The 16,909-nt window shown below is 40.5% G+C and overlaps 1 protein-coding gene across 2 annotated transcripts in view; it reads left to right on the top strand.

Annotated features, from left to right (window-relative positions):
* Positions 1 to 214: 214 nt before the first annotated feature.
* sorcs3b (sortilin related VPS10 domain containing receptor 3b) overlaps positions 215 to 16,909 on the top strand; it is a 57,720-nt gene continuing 41,025 nt past the window's right edge. The window contains exon 1 of one of the 2 annotated variants that reach the window (XM_051960318.1): positions 215 to 1,152. In XM_051960318.1, coding sequence (XP_051816278.1) covers positions 457 to 1,152 — 696 coding nt within the window. In that variant the 5' untranslated portion in view covers positions 215 to 456. The remainder of the gene's footprint in view (positions 1,153 to 16,909) is intronic. The other variant, XM_022186863.2, reaches the window with a different exon arrangement.

Below are 16,909 nucleotides of genomic sequence, written 5' to 3'. Positions count from 1 at the left end.
AAATATGTTGCCACAGAGTGAACACTGTTTTGCAAAGCGCAAATTACTTTCGTTGTCAACCTCTCCGACTCAATCACGCGCTGTTTTGGATAACTTTTATAGGTTTGCATGAAGAGTCTAAGATGTTGCTAAATAAAAACCTCCAAGGCAAAAATAAATAAATAAAATGGTGGGAGAGTTTCAAAACGATTTCAGCATTTTAAAGCCATTTTTTTCAAACGTCCTCGTGAACAATGAGCTCTCGCCGCTCCTGCAGTCACTCTCCGTCGGCGCGTTTGCCTGATGCGCAGCGCCTCCCCAACTGGTCCCTCACTTTGACAAATTCCTGGACGTGAGCGGGTCTGCTGAATGGCTTCTTGCTCGTAAAGATGATCCCTTGAATATTTTAGAAGTTGAACAGCTCTGCCGTACTGTGCTTTCCCCCCCACCGGCAGACGAACAGATTGAAAGAACACAATGGGACTTTGGTCATTTTGGAGTTTTGCTTTTTTGGCTTGCGTCTTGCTTCACCCCTTTCACCCCAAGTTTGTGGCTCAAGCGGAAATAACTTTTCCCAGAATAAAGGACAGATTCTATCGCCTCGAGGTAACGCCGCCGGAGGCACGTGTATCCAGGAAATCTACGGAGAATCAAGTCCCTCTCAAAGTCGACAACAGCACGAAAGTTTTAAAGCCTTCTCAAAGCGAAGCGGACGATGCGCCGAAGCCAAACAATGCCCAGCAAGAAGGGAATGGAGCACACAGTAGGATGGAGGCACCGATCGGTATCAAACCAAACTATCACAGCGGTCACAAAATACCTGGTAAAAAGTATGGCAACATTTCCGAGGACATCCAGAGGCGACCGAGCGCGAGTAGAATGTTAGAAAGCGCAAATAATGCGAGAAGAAAGAAGGCAAAAAGGAGTGTGGGTGCATCATATAGCGAAAACGTGGATAGGAGTATAAGTGGAGAAGCGCAGTCAAAAGAGAGGTTTGTGGAGACTGTCCAAGGTGTTCCCAGCGCCAGAGCTGAGTACCGGCGCGCTGGGGAGGAAGCCAGAGGGTCAAACCCGAGGCAAAGTGAGCCTCACCTGGACACTTCTACTTTTGCTTTGTCGGGAGACTCGGCACACAACCAGGCGATGGTGCACTGGTCCGGGCACAACAGCAGCGTGAGTTTCAGTTTTACAAAACAACATGTCATCATATCACCAAGGTTTTACAAAACACGAAAATGCCCCACACACAAATCATTTTTGAAATATTTCTTTCTCTTTGAAATAGACATTTGGAACGTTTATTTTACGATTCTGTGTCATTTTTACGCACAGCCGTGTCGGTGCGCAGGCGGGGAATTCCTTACTACAAATGAATTATTTCGGTCCACCGTAGCCTTGAACTGAACGAGGCATTTACTCCTTTTCACATTAATGATTGTGTTTTCTGTTATTGCCTGCGTAGAGGTTGTGAGTGTATGCGCAATGCCCGCCCGTGTGCGTAGATGCCTGATGGATATGGATGTGCACTTGCAGGATTCCCTCGTGCCTTTTCAAACTCGAGTGGAATCGTTTATTTCAGCAAGCTGTTTGTCACCTGAACTTTAAATTAACAGTTAACCCCGCAGGTAAATCTGATGTGGCACTGAGCTGTGGGAAGGTGCAGGCATTTTGGCAGCAATCACAACACATTAATTATTTATGAAATAATCAAGTAATGCCTCTCAGGAAGGTGTAGTAGCTACAATTAAAAAGGCTGTGTCCAACCTGGGCCATAATGTGACGCTGATGAGACACTGTCTGCCCTTTTGGCAAATGAAACATGCTTTTGTCATTGACATTTAACTCACGCTTACTTGATAGCTGTCCAATTGCCCGAATGAATAAGATATTCCAATATGTTTAATGTCAAAAGGATTCCAAACTTCACACTTCAAAACAGCTTAATGGGAATGTGCATAACTTAAATGGATGACAGACATTGCAGTAACCATCCAGATTACTCCCACCACACACACACACACACACACACACACACACACACACACACACACACACACACACACACCCTCACAGGCAGACACACACATACCCCCACCACAGCTGCATCCACACCGTGTGGTTCCACACCATTTTACCGTCACAAAGACAAAGCTATGAAGATTTTATCTCTTACTTTACATATACAGCATGCAAAAGTGTTGGCAAGCGGCAGCATTTATCAGACACAAAGATCTCGAAACTACAAACAGCCTTGCACAAAAGAAATGAGATGCCCTGCATTTTCTTCTTCGGGTAATTTAGATCACCTGAGTTTGTCGGCTTAAAAGGCTGTGTAGCAGAAACATTAACCTGAGACCACATCAAAAGGTTTCTGTTTGCAGAAAAAAAATTGTAAATACAGATACCTCATGCAGATATGCAGATATATTTCACTGGGTGGAATATATAATTTAATTTCTAATTGCATGCTCTTATGTGGTGCATTTGGTGTTTTGTGATGTATGTCATCATATTAGAGGCATCACAGACTTGACATGTTGATGCGTCATTGAGGACAGTCTAGAAATGCACCTAATAAAATCTGATTTGTGGGATTCATCAAGAAAGATGTTGCTGGTTTGAGATGTCTTCAGCTACGGTGGCCTTTTTCTCAGCAGGACACTGTTCACTGGATCCTCACTGATGGGCTTGTCACTGCAGCCAGTCAACATTTGAGATTTATACAGTCTGAACTCCTGTGTGTGGTCCCAAAAGTACGACTGAAACTGCAGAGTGTAAATTGATGGCATTTTATGACTAGATGTTAGAGCTCCGGCTATATTAGATGTAAATGACTGATAATAAATCCAATCTTAAAGGGACATTTGAAGGAAAATTACTTCATTCCTGTGGTCTAGAATAGTTCTATCAAATATTCACTTCAAGACTTTGCCTGTGATCTGGCCAAGATGTAAAATTCACCAGGGAGTAAAATGAGAAAGATGTAGAAGGTGATGGTGAAAACGCCAGCGGGGATTCTTCAGAGTTCAGATTTGATAAAGAATTTCATCGTATAAAGCCTCAAATCTGTCCACAAATCAGTCTCCCAACTATTATTCGATTTCTGTGATTGTCTGAGACATCAAAGCCTGGAGTCATAGCTCTCTGGTCTCTGACTTTAAGAGAGATAGCATTGATTGGACTCGACCATGGGAATAAAACATACCGCACAAATTCCCTTTAAAATTCATGCTTCTTAACTACATGTAGTATTGATTGGCTGTGCATGTCTGGCTTCTTAAATCTGCCCTGAATGTGAATGTGGATGGCGATTTAAGGATTCCCAATTTGAAATGATATATGCCCTAAATGTGGGGAGAAAAGAATGAAAAATAAACTAATTAAAAATACTAATAAATACACTTGGCTTGGGGGATCCTGTATGGCAAATCAATATTTCAGTCTTTTCGCCTCACATGTTCAAGCTGTGATGTGACAATGTTGGTAATCTTTTCAAACGGCCATTGCAGCACATCCTACACTCAGGGGATGCAGAGCCCCCCCTTTCCGCCCCCCTGAAGGCAAAAGTCTTAGTGTGCAAGCCAGCTGGTGATCAGGGAGTTATTGGCAGCCAAATGATTTTAGGCTCCTGATTGACCATTTTTGCAAGCTCCTCGCAGACAGCTGACCAAACTAGGACACTGTGTTGGAGCTGAGGACAGTAATGAGCATCTTTATTGACTTCACCTCCCCTGAGCTTCTGCTACAGAAATGATGCTATATGCTGGTGTAAATAATGTCTAAATGCTATGAGAATAAGGGTCTGTCATTTTCACTGGCCTGCTATTAGGTAACTTGCTCTAGGAGGGACCAGACGTTGATGTGGCCAGCTGTTCTTTTTGGCTGCTGAGTAAATCTCTTTGATTTTTTTTTTTTTTGCTATTTCTTCTGAGGTGGCGAGAGTCAAACCAATCTGTCATTTCTGTAACATTGTCTTTTTTCACTGCGACTGACTGGGAATCAGACAGGCCTCCTGGGCCACGTTGTCCGCATGCTTAATCAGAATGAGGCCGTTATTGTTGCACATAATCTCATCGGTATAAATAGACAATAAAAAGAGGAAATGGCATGGCCCTGGGGGACACCTGTGTTTAAAACCGGTTCATTAGATAGACAGCCCTTCCATTTAACATGCCAGAGCTGGTTGCACAGAAACTCCTTGATCCATAAAATCAAATGGACCGGGTTCCCAATTCACAGAGGCGTTTGACCAGAGTTTGGGGCTGCTTCAGAATGATGAAAAAGTGCATTAAAAAGCCGGCGCTATTGAGGTGTTGAGATACAACAAAAGGAGAAGTTTCAGTGTGCTTTTGTTTTTTCTGATAATTTCTCACATTTCTCTTTCACATTCTACTCACACAAGTGCCTTTTTCTACTTTTGCAGCCATGATTTGGTGTAAGATCCCTCCAATTAATAAGCCGCATGATGTTCAGTTAAAGGGGTTGGCTGATATGTGACCTTCTAAAGCCTTTTATTAACGCACGTTTTATCATTGTCTGGCCCCGGGTTGCTAGCTAAAGGGATTTTGATTCATACAACGTTTGATGAAAATCAAAAGCTGCTCGTGTTCCCACATTTGAGTACAAATTATTTCTCTCCTGTGGCACACTTTGTATTAGAATGTTTTTTACAGCTCATCAGCATATGCGGATTTTTCATTCAGTAATTTTTAATTTCTTCTACTGATGGTCAACTGATTGTTTCTTACTAAACATGATTTAAATAGGATTGTTTAGCCAATTTAGAAAAATAAATCAACATGGTTTTTTTGGGGGTTTTTTCTCCCAGCCATTTTCGTCCTCTACCTGCTTGTCCCTCGGGGTGTCAGCACCACACGCCTGTTCATTAATCCAGCCCGTCTGAAGCCTTTAGGGCTGCACTGTCCACTGATGTGATTGTAAGATGGTGATAGAAACTGCAGCAATCCTGTGTGTTCTGCAAGAGGAGGGAAGTTGAGCTCCTACTTGAGCCATGGCCACTGATTGTGACCACATCACAGAGGGGGTGCATCCTTCGCTGAGGCTGAATCCTGGAGTTAGTGTGATGGCTATTGTCATGTGACACAGTTACATGTTAACTCTGGTTTGACTTTCTGTTTCTCTGGGGATTGTTGTTGTGTGTATGTGTGCAGCTAACATATACAGGCGATTAGATTCTGTTTGAGCCATCTCCCGTGGTCCTCTCAGTAGATTATGACTGCTGATTAATGGCACACTATTGCTATGACTGTGATTGTGACAGATGGCTTTAACATTGGCCAAAACTGTGTTTACATTACTGCTAGGACTTGAACATGCCACTTTGATCAGATATGGAGACTTAAGGCATGCAGGTTAGTTAGTTTTACACATTATGAAAACATTACCTTGCTCATCAAAAACAGCCAGTGGCTACAACTGTAATCATAATCACAGCAGCATAGATGCTCCAAGCTAAGAAATAGTGAGCCACACATTGCGATCACAGATGAAGCGAAAGGATTTATATTGTAACAGCAGTGAATGTCAAGACCCAAGATATATTAGGTGGTCAGGAAACAGTTGGTTTTGAAGTTTAAAGACCTGAGCAACTATGCAATGGACCAATTTTATGTTTAGAGCATTTTCAAAATGGCAAGGCTAGTGGGGGCTTCAGGTCTGAAGCGCCTACCAACAGCAATCTGAGACAAGACATACCATGTGATTCAACTCGCAGCTTTAAGGACAAAGAAAATCAGCTGCTATTGTTTTTGTTGCTTGTTCGACTTTAGTGGTTTCTTGGAGTCCATGGCTCTGTGGATGGTAGCTGTTTGGACAGCAATGCAAAGAACCAACAGCATGTCCAGTAGGTATGGCTGTAATGTTTTGGTTCATTAGCGTATACCAAGATCAGCTACAGCACTGAAGAAAAACTCCAGTTTATTTAAATCTGGCATGTTTCACATTATTTTGGCTCTATCAGTCATGCTAACTTTGCATTCTGCACCCCACTGTGAACATTCAGATGACTCAAGAGTTGCACAAAACAGACTATAAATGGTGTTTATCGAAATCATTATGATTACGAACATAATCATCATACTATATTTCATATACTGCAGCAATGGAAGTTGATCAAGCCTTGAAAGTTGGTGCTACAAATCCTACAGATGTCCCAGCTTGTCTTAATTACTTTACAGCCCCCTCTGTCTGTTTTAAAGTAGTGCTGGAACACACTGTGGCACCAAACCCTCGAGAATATTATTTTAACAGTACTGTATTGCAGAAAGTAGTGTGTTGCTGTAAAAATGATGACGAAAAAGCAATTACCAATAGAAGACAGACCGTTATAACACTTAAAAATGTAGGCCTTTCCGACAGAGAAATTGCATAGAAAGTCAAGGTGTTCCTCAGTACAGTTTTTTTCACCATCAAAAGGCTCAGAAACTGGAGGAAACTTTGACAGGAAGACATCTGAAAGACCCAAAGCCACAATTAATTTCAGAGTACAATGAGACATTACATGCACCCCCCCCCCCCAAAAAAAAAAAAAAAAGGAAAAAAATTGGGGTGTTCTTAAACTTTTCACCGGTAATGTATGTGAATGCAGTTTGTTTACATGTGAGGCTGAATTTCTGGAAACTGAGAAGTTAAATGTATTTACAGATTACCCATGGACCATTGAGAGCACAATAGTGGCTCATTTCACTTTGACGATTTGCTGTAGTCTATGGAAAACTGAGAGGAGATCCACAGATAAGGAGCCAAATCAAATGGAAGATGGGACTCAGAGGATGGAACCGGAAAGGGAACAGGACATCCTCAAAGACAGTGTCCCTCAGGAAACTGGTGTGCTGCCCTCACTGCTCTGCTGCAGAACTCTTGCTACAAATAGTGGGTCCTGTTGATGCCCGACTTGGAAAACCTCCTTGTGTCCATACATGAGAGCATTTCCAACTGTGGAGCTACAGCTAATGACACTGCAGCTTTGCTTGAAAAAAATGCCATCCTGGAGATGGGTGTTCCCCTGCAAAATCAGCAGGAAGACAAGAACAAGATTAGCTAGAGAAAATGCTCAGCTCTCTGCATGCGCTGAAGAATATGTGAGTGATTAGGCCAGCCGGCAAGTATCTTAAATGCAGTTCCCTAATGGCAAATGACCATTCCAGGCGGCTAATTTCTTGTGTTCATGTTCGGTCAGAGTCAAAAACAAAGATTTAAATGAATTTATGTAGAATTCTTCTATTTTTGGAAAGCTGCAGGGGCTCATGCTAATGGCCTTGATAAAAGTCATTCACACACTGTTTTCTGCAACTCCTCATTGCCTAAATCTGATCAACTGAGGTGTAAAGTTAGCATGACACCCAGAGCCACAGCAGCCGCATTAATAGGAAGTGCACCGGTTTTAAATATACTGGAATTCGTCTTTTAAAACCATGGACAGGTTAAGTGAATAACATTGATTAACTTGTTATTGTGGTACCTGTGAAGTCCTGGGATATACTAGGCAACAGTCAGTTCTTGAAACTGGTGTTTTGGAGGTAGAAAAAAAATGCATAAGTATCTGAGCCCTTTGGACAGTGGGCAAGTTTAGATGGGTGGACAGTTTGGGTCAGAATATCTACAAATATCAGAACTCGTGAGATGTTCCCACTATGCAGTGGGTTAGTGCCGACCAACATGCCCTAAGCTTATTATTGAGACTGAGGAGTGGCGCTAGCCCGATCCCATAGAAGATCTACCTGTCAATAATAGAAAGGTGAAAATGCATTGCGTCCCAGCTGCAGACCAGTCAGAGTGCCATCCACACCACTGTTTTACTGCCAAAAGTGGCAACACTGGGCATGTAAACATCAGAACTGGATTGTGAAGAAAAAAAAGAAAAGTTTCTTGTCTGATGAATCACAGTTTTCTTTTCACCACAAGAATGGCCAGGTTCTGCTGGAAAAAGTTGGGTTCAGGAATTTATGTGGATGTTACTTTAACATGTAACACTACCTTATTGCAAACTATCTTTACCGTTTCATGACAACAGTATTGACTGATGCCTGTGGCCTCTTTTAGCAGGTTAATGCTTCCTGACGCACTACAAACGCTATTCAGGAGTGGTATGAAGAACATGAGTGGAAGGTATTGACTTGGCTTCCATCTTACGTCTTGCATTTCAATCTTATAGGGTCTGATGCTAACATTTTGGTGCGAGGACACATTCAGAGGTGGTTTTAATGATGTGGCTTACAGCCTGTATACCCATAATAATAATAACAATACCAACAGTCAGTGTCATAATAATTAACCCCAATAGTTACTAGGGCTGGCCCGAATAGTGTTTTCTGGCCTCCGAATATTCGGGCCCTATTAAAGACGAATATTCTTTCTGCTGGGGGCAGCGGCAGCGGCGGTGGTGGTGGAGATGGCCCAAATATTCGGATCCGTTCGTCTGGTCTCCCGGTCCAAATTTTGCCTTTGTTTTGTCTTCAGTTAAACTGAAGAATTCCCAAACAGCCGAGGTCTTCAGTATCTTGTCTTGTGTTTATGCAACGAAGTGAAGCGTGACGTCAGAGTCGGCAGCAACTTGGCCATTTGGGTGGTGTTTACAAACACGAATGGAGGAGCCGAGATGAGCCGAACACGACAGGATGAGCCGAAGTGGGCCAAAGGCGAAGGGAAGAGACGAGCTCCGAATATTTTCATCTGGGGGGAGGAAGGGGTGATCACATAGACATATGTGTATATGTTTATGTGATCAACAGGACGAGATGAGCTGATATGAGCCGATGTGGGCCGAAGGTGGACGGAAGACAGTAACGCCCGGGTTTTGGGGTACCAAAATTAATATCCGGATACCACCGTAGCGAACGAATATTCGGATAATCGGGATATTCGGGGTCCAGCCCCTAATAGTTACCATCATTATTGCAATGATGAGACTTGTAATCAAAAGCTTGAAAACACTGATAAAGGGACTAACTCGGTTTTGTTACCTTACGTCAATGGTACTAGCAGTAATGATGTTACCTTGGCAACATTATTTTCCCAACTGCAGTTCTTTACATGGAGTTCAGATGAAATCGTAGATCGTTAAGTGATGTGACAAGCTGGAGTGTAACTAAACTTATCTCATGCATGCAAAGCTACAAATTAATTCATTTTTCCGTGCTTGGCCCTGCTGTGTTACAGGTAGACTGCTGATTGCTACATAAAAAAATGTCCTAAAGGCTTTGATTGGGAATTTTTTTAAATAAGTGGAGTCGAAGACAGCATTTTTCCTTTGTTATTTTCTTTTTGCCTAACTTTTGCTTTAATGCACAAGGGATACAAGTCTCACCCCGTGTGTAGTAATAATTTAGTGAAATCCCAGTTTTTACTCCTCAAATGACATGCATGTGTGCCCTTTTTTTTCATGAATCATTTGTGTTTGGGGACCGTAATGCATCACATCAACATATCCTTTCAGCACTTCCGCAGCACTTAGAATTTAGTTTTGCCTTGCAAAGTGCATTTTAGGCATAATAAAGGCACACCATCAGTTGTATGCTCAAGCACACTGTCACTGCTTGGTTTCTTTTAGCCTCTTTCACCCTCTCTCTCAGTTTGTGAAACACACTCACACACATACACTCACTTTTATGCTTCAGTTTTAATCAAGAGACAAAGCGGGTGCAGAATCATATTTGACAGGTTTGCATGTGATTAATTAGTTTAATAACCGTCGCAGTGAGGTAGATACATACTATAGCTTTGATTAGGTTATGAAAACAAATTTATGCATTTTCTGATTGGGAAAGTCATAAAATTAAAAGTCAAATTGGGAGACAGCTTTATTAATCATCACAAAGACAGAGTTGAAACCAACTGTTTCACTTTGTGAAAACGGTTTTAATGCCTAAAGGTTATGGGTGATTTTGGTCTTAGTTTCCTGACTCTTAATATCAGGCAAACCAAGTGACCCCTCTTTATAACATTATGTGGGGTGACTCACTGGGTCTTGAAGCAGCATATTGCCTGAAGCAACACAGCCGCTACTATCATGTTTAAAGATGACTGGGATTGCTCAGGTGGCAGTCAGCTTAAATAATGGTTTGACTTGGCAGTTTACATTGACAGAAATGTATTAGTTGCCAAGGGAAAATGCTTTTTCCTATCTAGCAAGATACAAAAGACCCAACCTAAAGCGCTGCACGCAAAGTGCAATCAATGGACATGATGGAAAACTTCCAAACACAGAATGACACATTTAAAAAACAGAATACTCACTCAGTGGGTATCCAGCAGGCAATTCTTTCTTTATATAAACAGCCTGGTTGCTGTTTGCTTTGAAGAAGAAAAAGTTGAGTTATAGTCAAATCAGAAGCCATATCAATGAGCAATTCATATGGAGCAGATTCATGGCAGGAATTATGACAAAATCTGAATCAAAACCTTTGTAGAAATTAAACTGGCAAGCTGCAAATCATTTACATGAGTTAATGATTGTGTTGGAGCACATGCAATTGTCATCATCATGAATGTCATGAGACTGTAAATTATTTGAACGACGAAATAAAATCTAATCGCATCCATTTCACACATTCCCTGATACCGAAGCAAATAACCTTTAATTCCTGATTTCATGGTGTGATTTTTTTGGGGGGTTAAATAACACTGTTCAGAGTATTTAAAGGCAACACTTCGCAACTTTGAGCAGTAGCAACACCAACCTCTTTTGCACTAATAGTAATTGCAATGAAATTTATTCATATAGCATTTTTGCTAACAAAATTACAAAGTGCTTAACAGAATAAGGCTGAGGGAGTTGAACAAAAGACCCAGTAAAATTAATAAAATCAAATGAATAGGAAGTAAAAATTATACAGAAAATCATGTCAAAAAGCTACATAAGCTCAAAAATTACTGGCATGTTTCTTGTGCTTTAAATTTTGATGAATTCAAGTGCCATCGGCTACTAAGACACATCCTCCTGATTGCTCATGCAGTAAATGGAAAGTCATCGTCTCCATTTTTAAGTTTTAGTTTTATTTTGTATTTACATGCTTCCACTTTGCCGAATCATCTAATGTTATAACCTATTTCTTTGTTTCTATGCAGACGGCACAGAATTTATCTTTCCCTTGAGAACTAGTTGTCGGAGAGAGGCTGCCTTTACATTGTCTCAAGTACAGCGGGTTGGCACAAAGTTTTCTTCCACTCAGTAATTCATAATCAGGAAATCATATTGTTCAGTTCCTTAAACACCTGGTCGTTCTCATTGAGAACAACCTTTATTCTCTATGAAGTCCAGCTGCCAGAGATCCGTTTTGACTTAGTTGCTGTTGAGGCCACAGATCCTCTCCTGCTTTCCTTTAATTACAAACCATCTCCAGGACCAAACCAATACTTTCACACTCCAATCTAGAGAAGGTCATTTGGGCATGTATTTGTTAGTTTGACAACTGCAGGCACCCTACTTCCTGGCATAAACCAAAGTCTATCTCTCAGCTCCCCCCGTCGTTGCTGGGTTTAGCAGTTGTATCACATCATCCAGTTCTGGTTCTCTCCTTTGGTTCCCTGTTCTTTTTTGAACAGAATTAATGATTTTACTGATCACTTTTAAAGTACATCTCCGGCTCCAAGCTTGATAACGGCAGTGTTGACCCCCACTTGATCCAACTCACAGCCTCAGATCCTCAGGTGCAGCTCTTCATGGCTGCTCCGAAGTTGAAGCTTAAATCTAAAAATGGGGTCACCTTTAGTGCTTTTGCCATCAGGGCCCTTTAACTTTGGAATGACCTGCCTGAGGAGATAAGGCTTGCAGAATCAGTGACTTCTTTTAAATCACTTCTTAAAGCCCATTTTTATAGACTTACTTTTGTGGCTGTGTCGTCTTTTTTTATTGTCTTTAAACTTTTTTTATTGGTCTTTATTTTGTTTTCTCAGTATCCTCCTTATACTTGTGTGACACAGCACTTTATAAAGAATTGTTTCTTAAAATCATTATTAGGATTATTATGGTGATGATTATTTTATTAGTAGTAGTAGTAGTATTAGTGCTAATAATAATAACTACTAATAATACAACTACATTGAATAATTATATTAGAGAGTATCTGATGATATTTTCTTTGATCATTATTTTGAAGCTTACTGTTTACCATTCACCTTCATAAATTCTGAAAATGTAATCCAACAGCCATAAAATAAAATTAATTCCCACACCAAAGAGCCACAAATATAAAGTAGAAGCCCATGGAAGCATCTGCATTTGAGTAAAGTAGATGCAATCTTTTTTGGCACAGATGTCTAGCTATCAGTTAAGTCTCTGCTGAATTGCACTGACTTGACTTATGATCAAAACTTTGCAAGTTGACAACTTTATTAACACAGCCCAACATCAAGCAACTGCAACAACACGAGATGTACTGTGGCAAGCCAGCTAATATTATTTACTCGTACAATGGCAAGAAGGCCAGCTCTCTGTCTGTCGTGCAGCTTTTTTTTTTTCCACAAATCTTCTGCCAGCAAGTAAAGGCCAGTCTTTAGTCTGGTCCAGCTTCTTTCACGGTCACTCTTCTTTTTCTCTTCCTGAACTTCCTCCATCAACATCCTCTTCTGCCCTTTCATCTCTGCCACAATGTCTCTACTGAGAATCTTCTTCCTACTTTTTGTTTCCTGGTTGTTGGAAACCAGCGCTAAGGTGGCATCCACGCTGACAGTATAAATCTAGTTTCATCTTGTAGTTAGCTGAATAGTGATTTAAAACATTGCGCATTTCATTAGGAGATTGTACCTGCTCCCCAAGTTACGTAGTGCAAGAATCGAGTTCTGTTATGTTAGACAATGTCACTTCAATCTTTGATTATTTTCTCATTCAGTTCTGTCTTTCTAGGCTCTGCTTATATTTTGTTCAATGGTCCAATTTTTCCATACTGAGATAATTGAAGTTTAATCATATTGGATCGTCGCATAATCGTGTCTGTGTGATATGGAGACGTTCTGTAAACAAAGTGTAAATAGTCCAGTGAAGCTATGATGGTGCAATAAGCCCCTTGGAATTAATATATTTGAAATGTGGTTGTTTACACATATCATGATTAAACACCATTCAGTTTTATTGATTACAACAATCGGGTAAACTAATAGAAAAGCAAACAAATACATTGCTCACGTAATTTAAGTTAAAGGATATCTGTGTTGCATCAAATGTTCATTGTAATCAAATCTAGCCAGCATAGTATCCAAACAGCCAATCTTGACCCAGTATGGGCTGCATTATCAACCATGTGTCCTAGAAATTCCGTTTATTTGCCAGTAATGTGCAAAGTAGTTCTAAATATGTTTTGAAAGACTCATTATGTAGCCCAAAGACTTTGTTTTTTTAACTTAATCACCCAAATGAGTAAATATTAATGTATCTGACAAATGGCAACGTGTTGACACTTCAGGTAAAAAATAATCTGGTTGTAGCAACCAAAGCATGCTAAAACATTTTTTATTATTTATGTACTCGGCACTTTGTTAAGGTTGTTGCTATGCAGAGATCGTGGTCTTGGTTAGATTTTGAAGAAGCCATTTGACCAGAAGCACGAGACACTACATGTTTAGGTTAATATTGAGCTGAGACCCTGATATGTCCCTTAACCAAAGGGTTTTTATTGTCTAAACTGAACCATGTGTGGGACTTGGAGATGATGTTTCTGGTATCAAACACCTGCGTTTTGAACGTCCACCAGGGTTGCCAGATTTGCAAGTCTCTGTAGGGAGAAGGATTATAGCCCCGTGGCTGAATATGAGCGCAGGATTTCTTCTGTTTTATTAGTATCACTGATCCAAAACCAGGGAGAGGTTTTTTCTACAAAGACTGTCAGATAGCATTACATGTAAAAGGTCATCACTTCAATGAACAGATGAGCTTTTATGAGGCTGCTATCACAAAAATATCACTTTGTGAGCAAAGTGTCATCCTCACAGAAATGAACTGAAATGACATTAGGTTTGTCGTGTATTGTCATGTGCACTGAACTCAGTTCCCTGTTATCCTCCTATTCTTGATAATATTCTGGAAAGAAGAATGAGTCAATTTGCTGGACTATAACTACAACTTTTTGTCTGAGAAACCTACCCAAATAATAAGAAACATAGCCTTAATTATCACATGAGCCACAACAAACTTCCCATTTAGTGAAAAAAAACAAAACAAAAGTAAGTCACCCAACTGGGCAGAAAACCACCGACAACCACTCTCCAACCACCTCCCAATTGCTCCAGTTTAGCACAAGAACATAGCACTTAGGTTTCTTGAAAAAGAAACATTCCCACCAAACATAATCCTGGCAGCCTTTATGCTTCCCTCCAAACATAACTGCCACAACAAATTAGTGGTACATAAATGTAATTCCTGTGTGAAATCAAAACTGATGTTAACCAAACTTAAATGAGTTGCCCGTCTCTGCCTCCATGCATTATGAAAAATGCAAATGAGCGACAGGGGGAAGAAAGACAAATTGTGGATATGTGGGAGACATTTAGCTCATGATCCCAGTTTCACAGCACTTTTGGCAGTGAGGGGGTCATTTTAGGTGGAGGGCTTCTCTCTTCCAAAATCTCAATTTGGACTCACTACCGCCTTTGGCTCCAGCTCAGACCCCCCCGGGCAGAAGCCGAGCCATTAGGAGCCAAAGCTGTGAAGGAACAGAAGAGACTGGAAGAAATGTCTAAATGGCATTAGATTGCACAAAGTTCTCCAAAATGCAAACTAGTGTCCAAACTTTTTTTTTTTTTTAAAAAACTGTTCATTTTAAATCAGATTTTATATCATCACATTTCACCCTGGTTAATCTGAAATTGTGGTTTTGTTCTATTGCTTAATGAATAATGTAGAAACATACCGACGAGTGTAAATGTAGTCGTGCTACAGTACCTTCCACCACTGAACTCTACATATGAGCAGTCAAGAGCAGCAAAGTGCACAAATCCTCTAAGAGCGAAAATGCTAATGTTGTATTTTTGGCTCTCCACACTGCTTACAATGCATCAAATTAATTTTAGATTGCACGGTATGTGACTAAAACTTTGTCAAATGTGTCAAAACATTTAAATGGCTTCTAAAATTGCCATCAAATTTGTCCTTGATTGCTGTGTTTTCCACCTTTTTAGTGCAAACCACAGTGCATTATGGCATGACAGCATCAAAACACAGGAGGAAGAAAAATAGCAACCAAGTGCAGTTTGTATTTCCATACAAGTCCATTAAAGATATTTTATTGACTTTTTATCCCGAGCTTTCGTTTAAAAAATAATGCAGACCAATCACAATCTTTTATCCCAGGAAGGGCAAGCAGCACAGTTTATTGCGTATTGTCGTTAGCAGGAAGAAAGCACAACATACCCACAAAATCTCCTCACAATAGAGCTGTATTTGAAGTGAAACCCTTTTATATTCAGCCCATTTCATTAATTTCCCCCCCATAATGGACTGAATTGATTGGTGAAACCTCTCAAGCTTGAAGCATCAGGGTTATATGACCACAGCTCAGGAGTCGGGTGGATAAGCAAACATACAGACTAATGCACAAGGGACATTTTCCTGGGGTTTACTTGATGAAAGCTGAATCCCCCAGCGTATGTTTTCACCCACAAAAGTACAAACAATCAATTTGGTCCACAGATAAGCTGAGGACAGAGCAAGGCCTCTCTTCGACCGCACCGTTTCTCTTAAAAGACATTTGTCTCTCTACTAAGTGCTCTACTTTGGAGACGTCCTTACCGAGCCACAATCAAGATGTTGTGTTTTCCTCCCTCCACCCACTTGCGGTGCATCTTGATTTTGCCCTCGCTGCTGTCAAGCCTTAAAGAAATTTATGCAAATTTGCTACCAGTACTGTATTTCTTTTCTCTGCAGGTGTTTGCTTCAGATAATTTGTAATAGATGCATGAATATATTAATCTTTAATCTGATGAGAAGAAAAGGAATAACAATTTATGACTAGCAAGTTGACTGTAGTGTGACACTTAAGTGTTGAGCTCATTTTGATGTACAGATTACTTTTTTTAACCTCTATGCCGGCGCTAGATTTTAAGCAAGTCCCATTTGGCTCAACAAATGACGCAAAACACTCATTTTTCTTGTGCTTCCTTGGTGACCTTTTCGGCTGATAGCACAAGAGATGAAAATTAAAAGTGATAGTTGACAACAGACCTGATGGGCACTCGGTGTGGGAGGGAGATGGAGGATATTAATTAGAAAGTTGACGTAAAGAATGCACAGTGTTTGTCAAATTGCTCGAATGGCTCTTTCTTGCCCTTGGCTTCTGTCTTCCTTGCCTTAATGAAGTTGAGAATGTAATGAGCTTAGCAACAAATAAAACAGGTTTTATTTTTGTGTCCTCAGGATTGCATCTGCGTGAACAGGTCCGTGAAATGCAGTGTAGTGAGGTGAACAATGGAGTCCCAGCTCGCTCTTCTTGCATTGATATGCCAGCTTTTGGTGTCTGATAATAGCCAGGATGCATTAGGAGGGTCTCTGTGGATCAGTATTATTGGGCTCTTCCCTGTGTGCTCTACGGTTTTCACCCCACTTCCTCCCTCAGACCACTTCTCTAGCTGTTATTTAAACCAGTAATGGTGGAAGGTAAATTTCTGGGTAATTTACACTGTGACATGAGTGTGAAATTATGCAAATCCTGAAATTATGTAAAAGCAAGGTATTGTCCTCTTTCTATCAAAAAATGTTCCATATTGTTTTGACGTGACTTTTAATTTTCTCTTTCTTATGTCTTCATTTACTGTAATAACATACAGAGTTCTTTTTTTTAATCTATGACCTGTTGTAGTGCTTGCTGTCTTTGCTTTGATCTATTTTACAGTGATATGTTTAGTAAGTCTGTGTAATAGTCAGACTGATTCTGATTCCTGAGGCCAAAATTCACAGGTTGATATTTGGCAGATAAAGCAACTA

Source organism: Acanthochromis polyacanthus, chromosome 15 (assembly GCF_021347895.1).
Source record: "Acanthochromis polyacanthus isolate Apoly-LR-REF ecotype Palm Island chromosome 15, KAUST_Apoly_ChrSc, whole genome shotgun sequence".
Classification (NCBI taxonomy): domain Eukaryota; kingdom Metazoa; phylum Chordata; class Actinopteri; family Pomacentridae; genus Acanthochromis; species Acanthochromis polyacanthus.
Note: the sequence above shows the minus strand (reverse complement) of the source record. Positions and strands in the feature narration are given on the sequence as shown.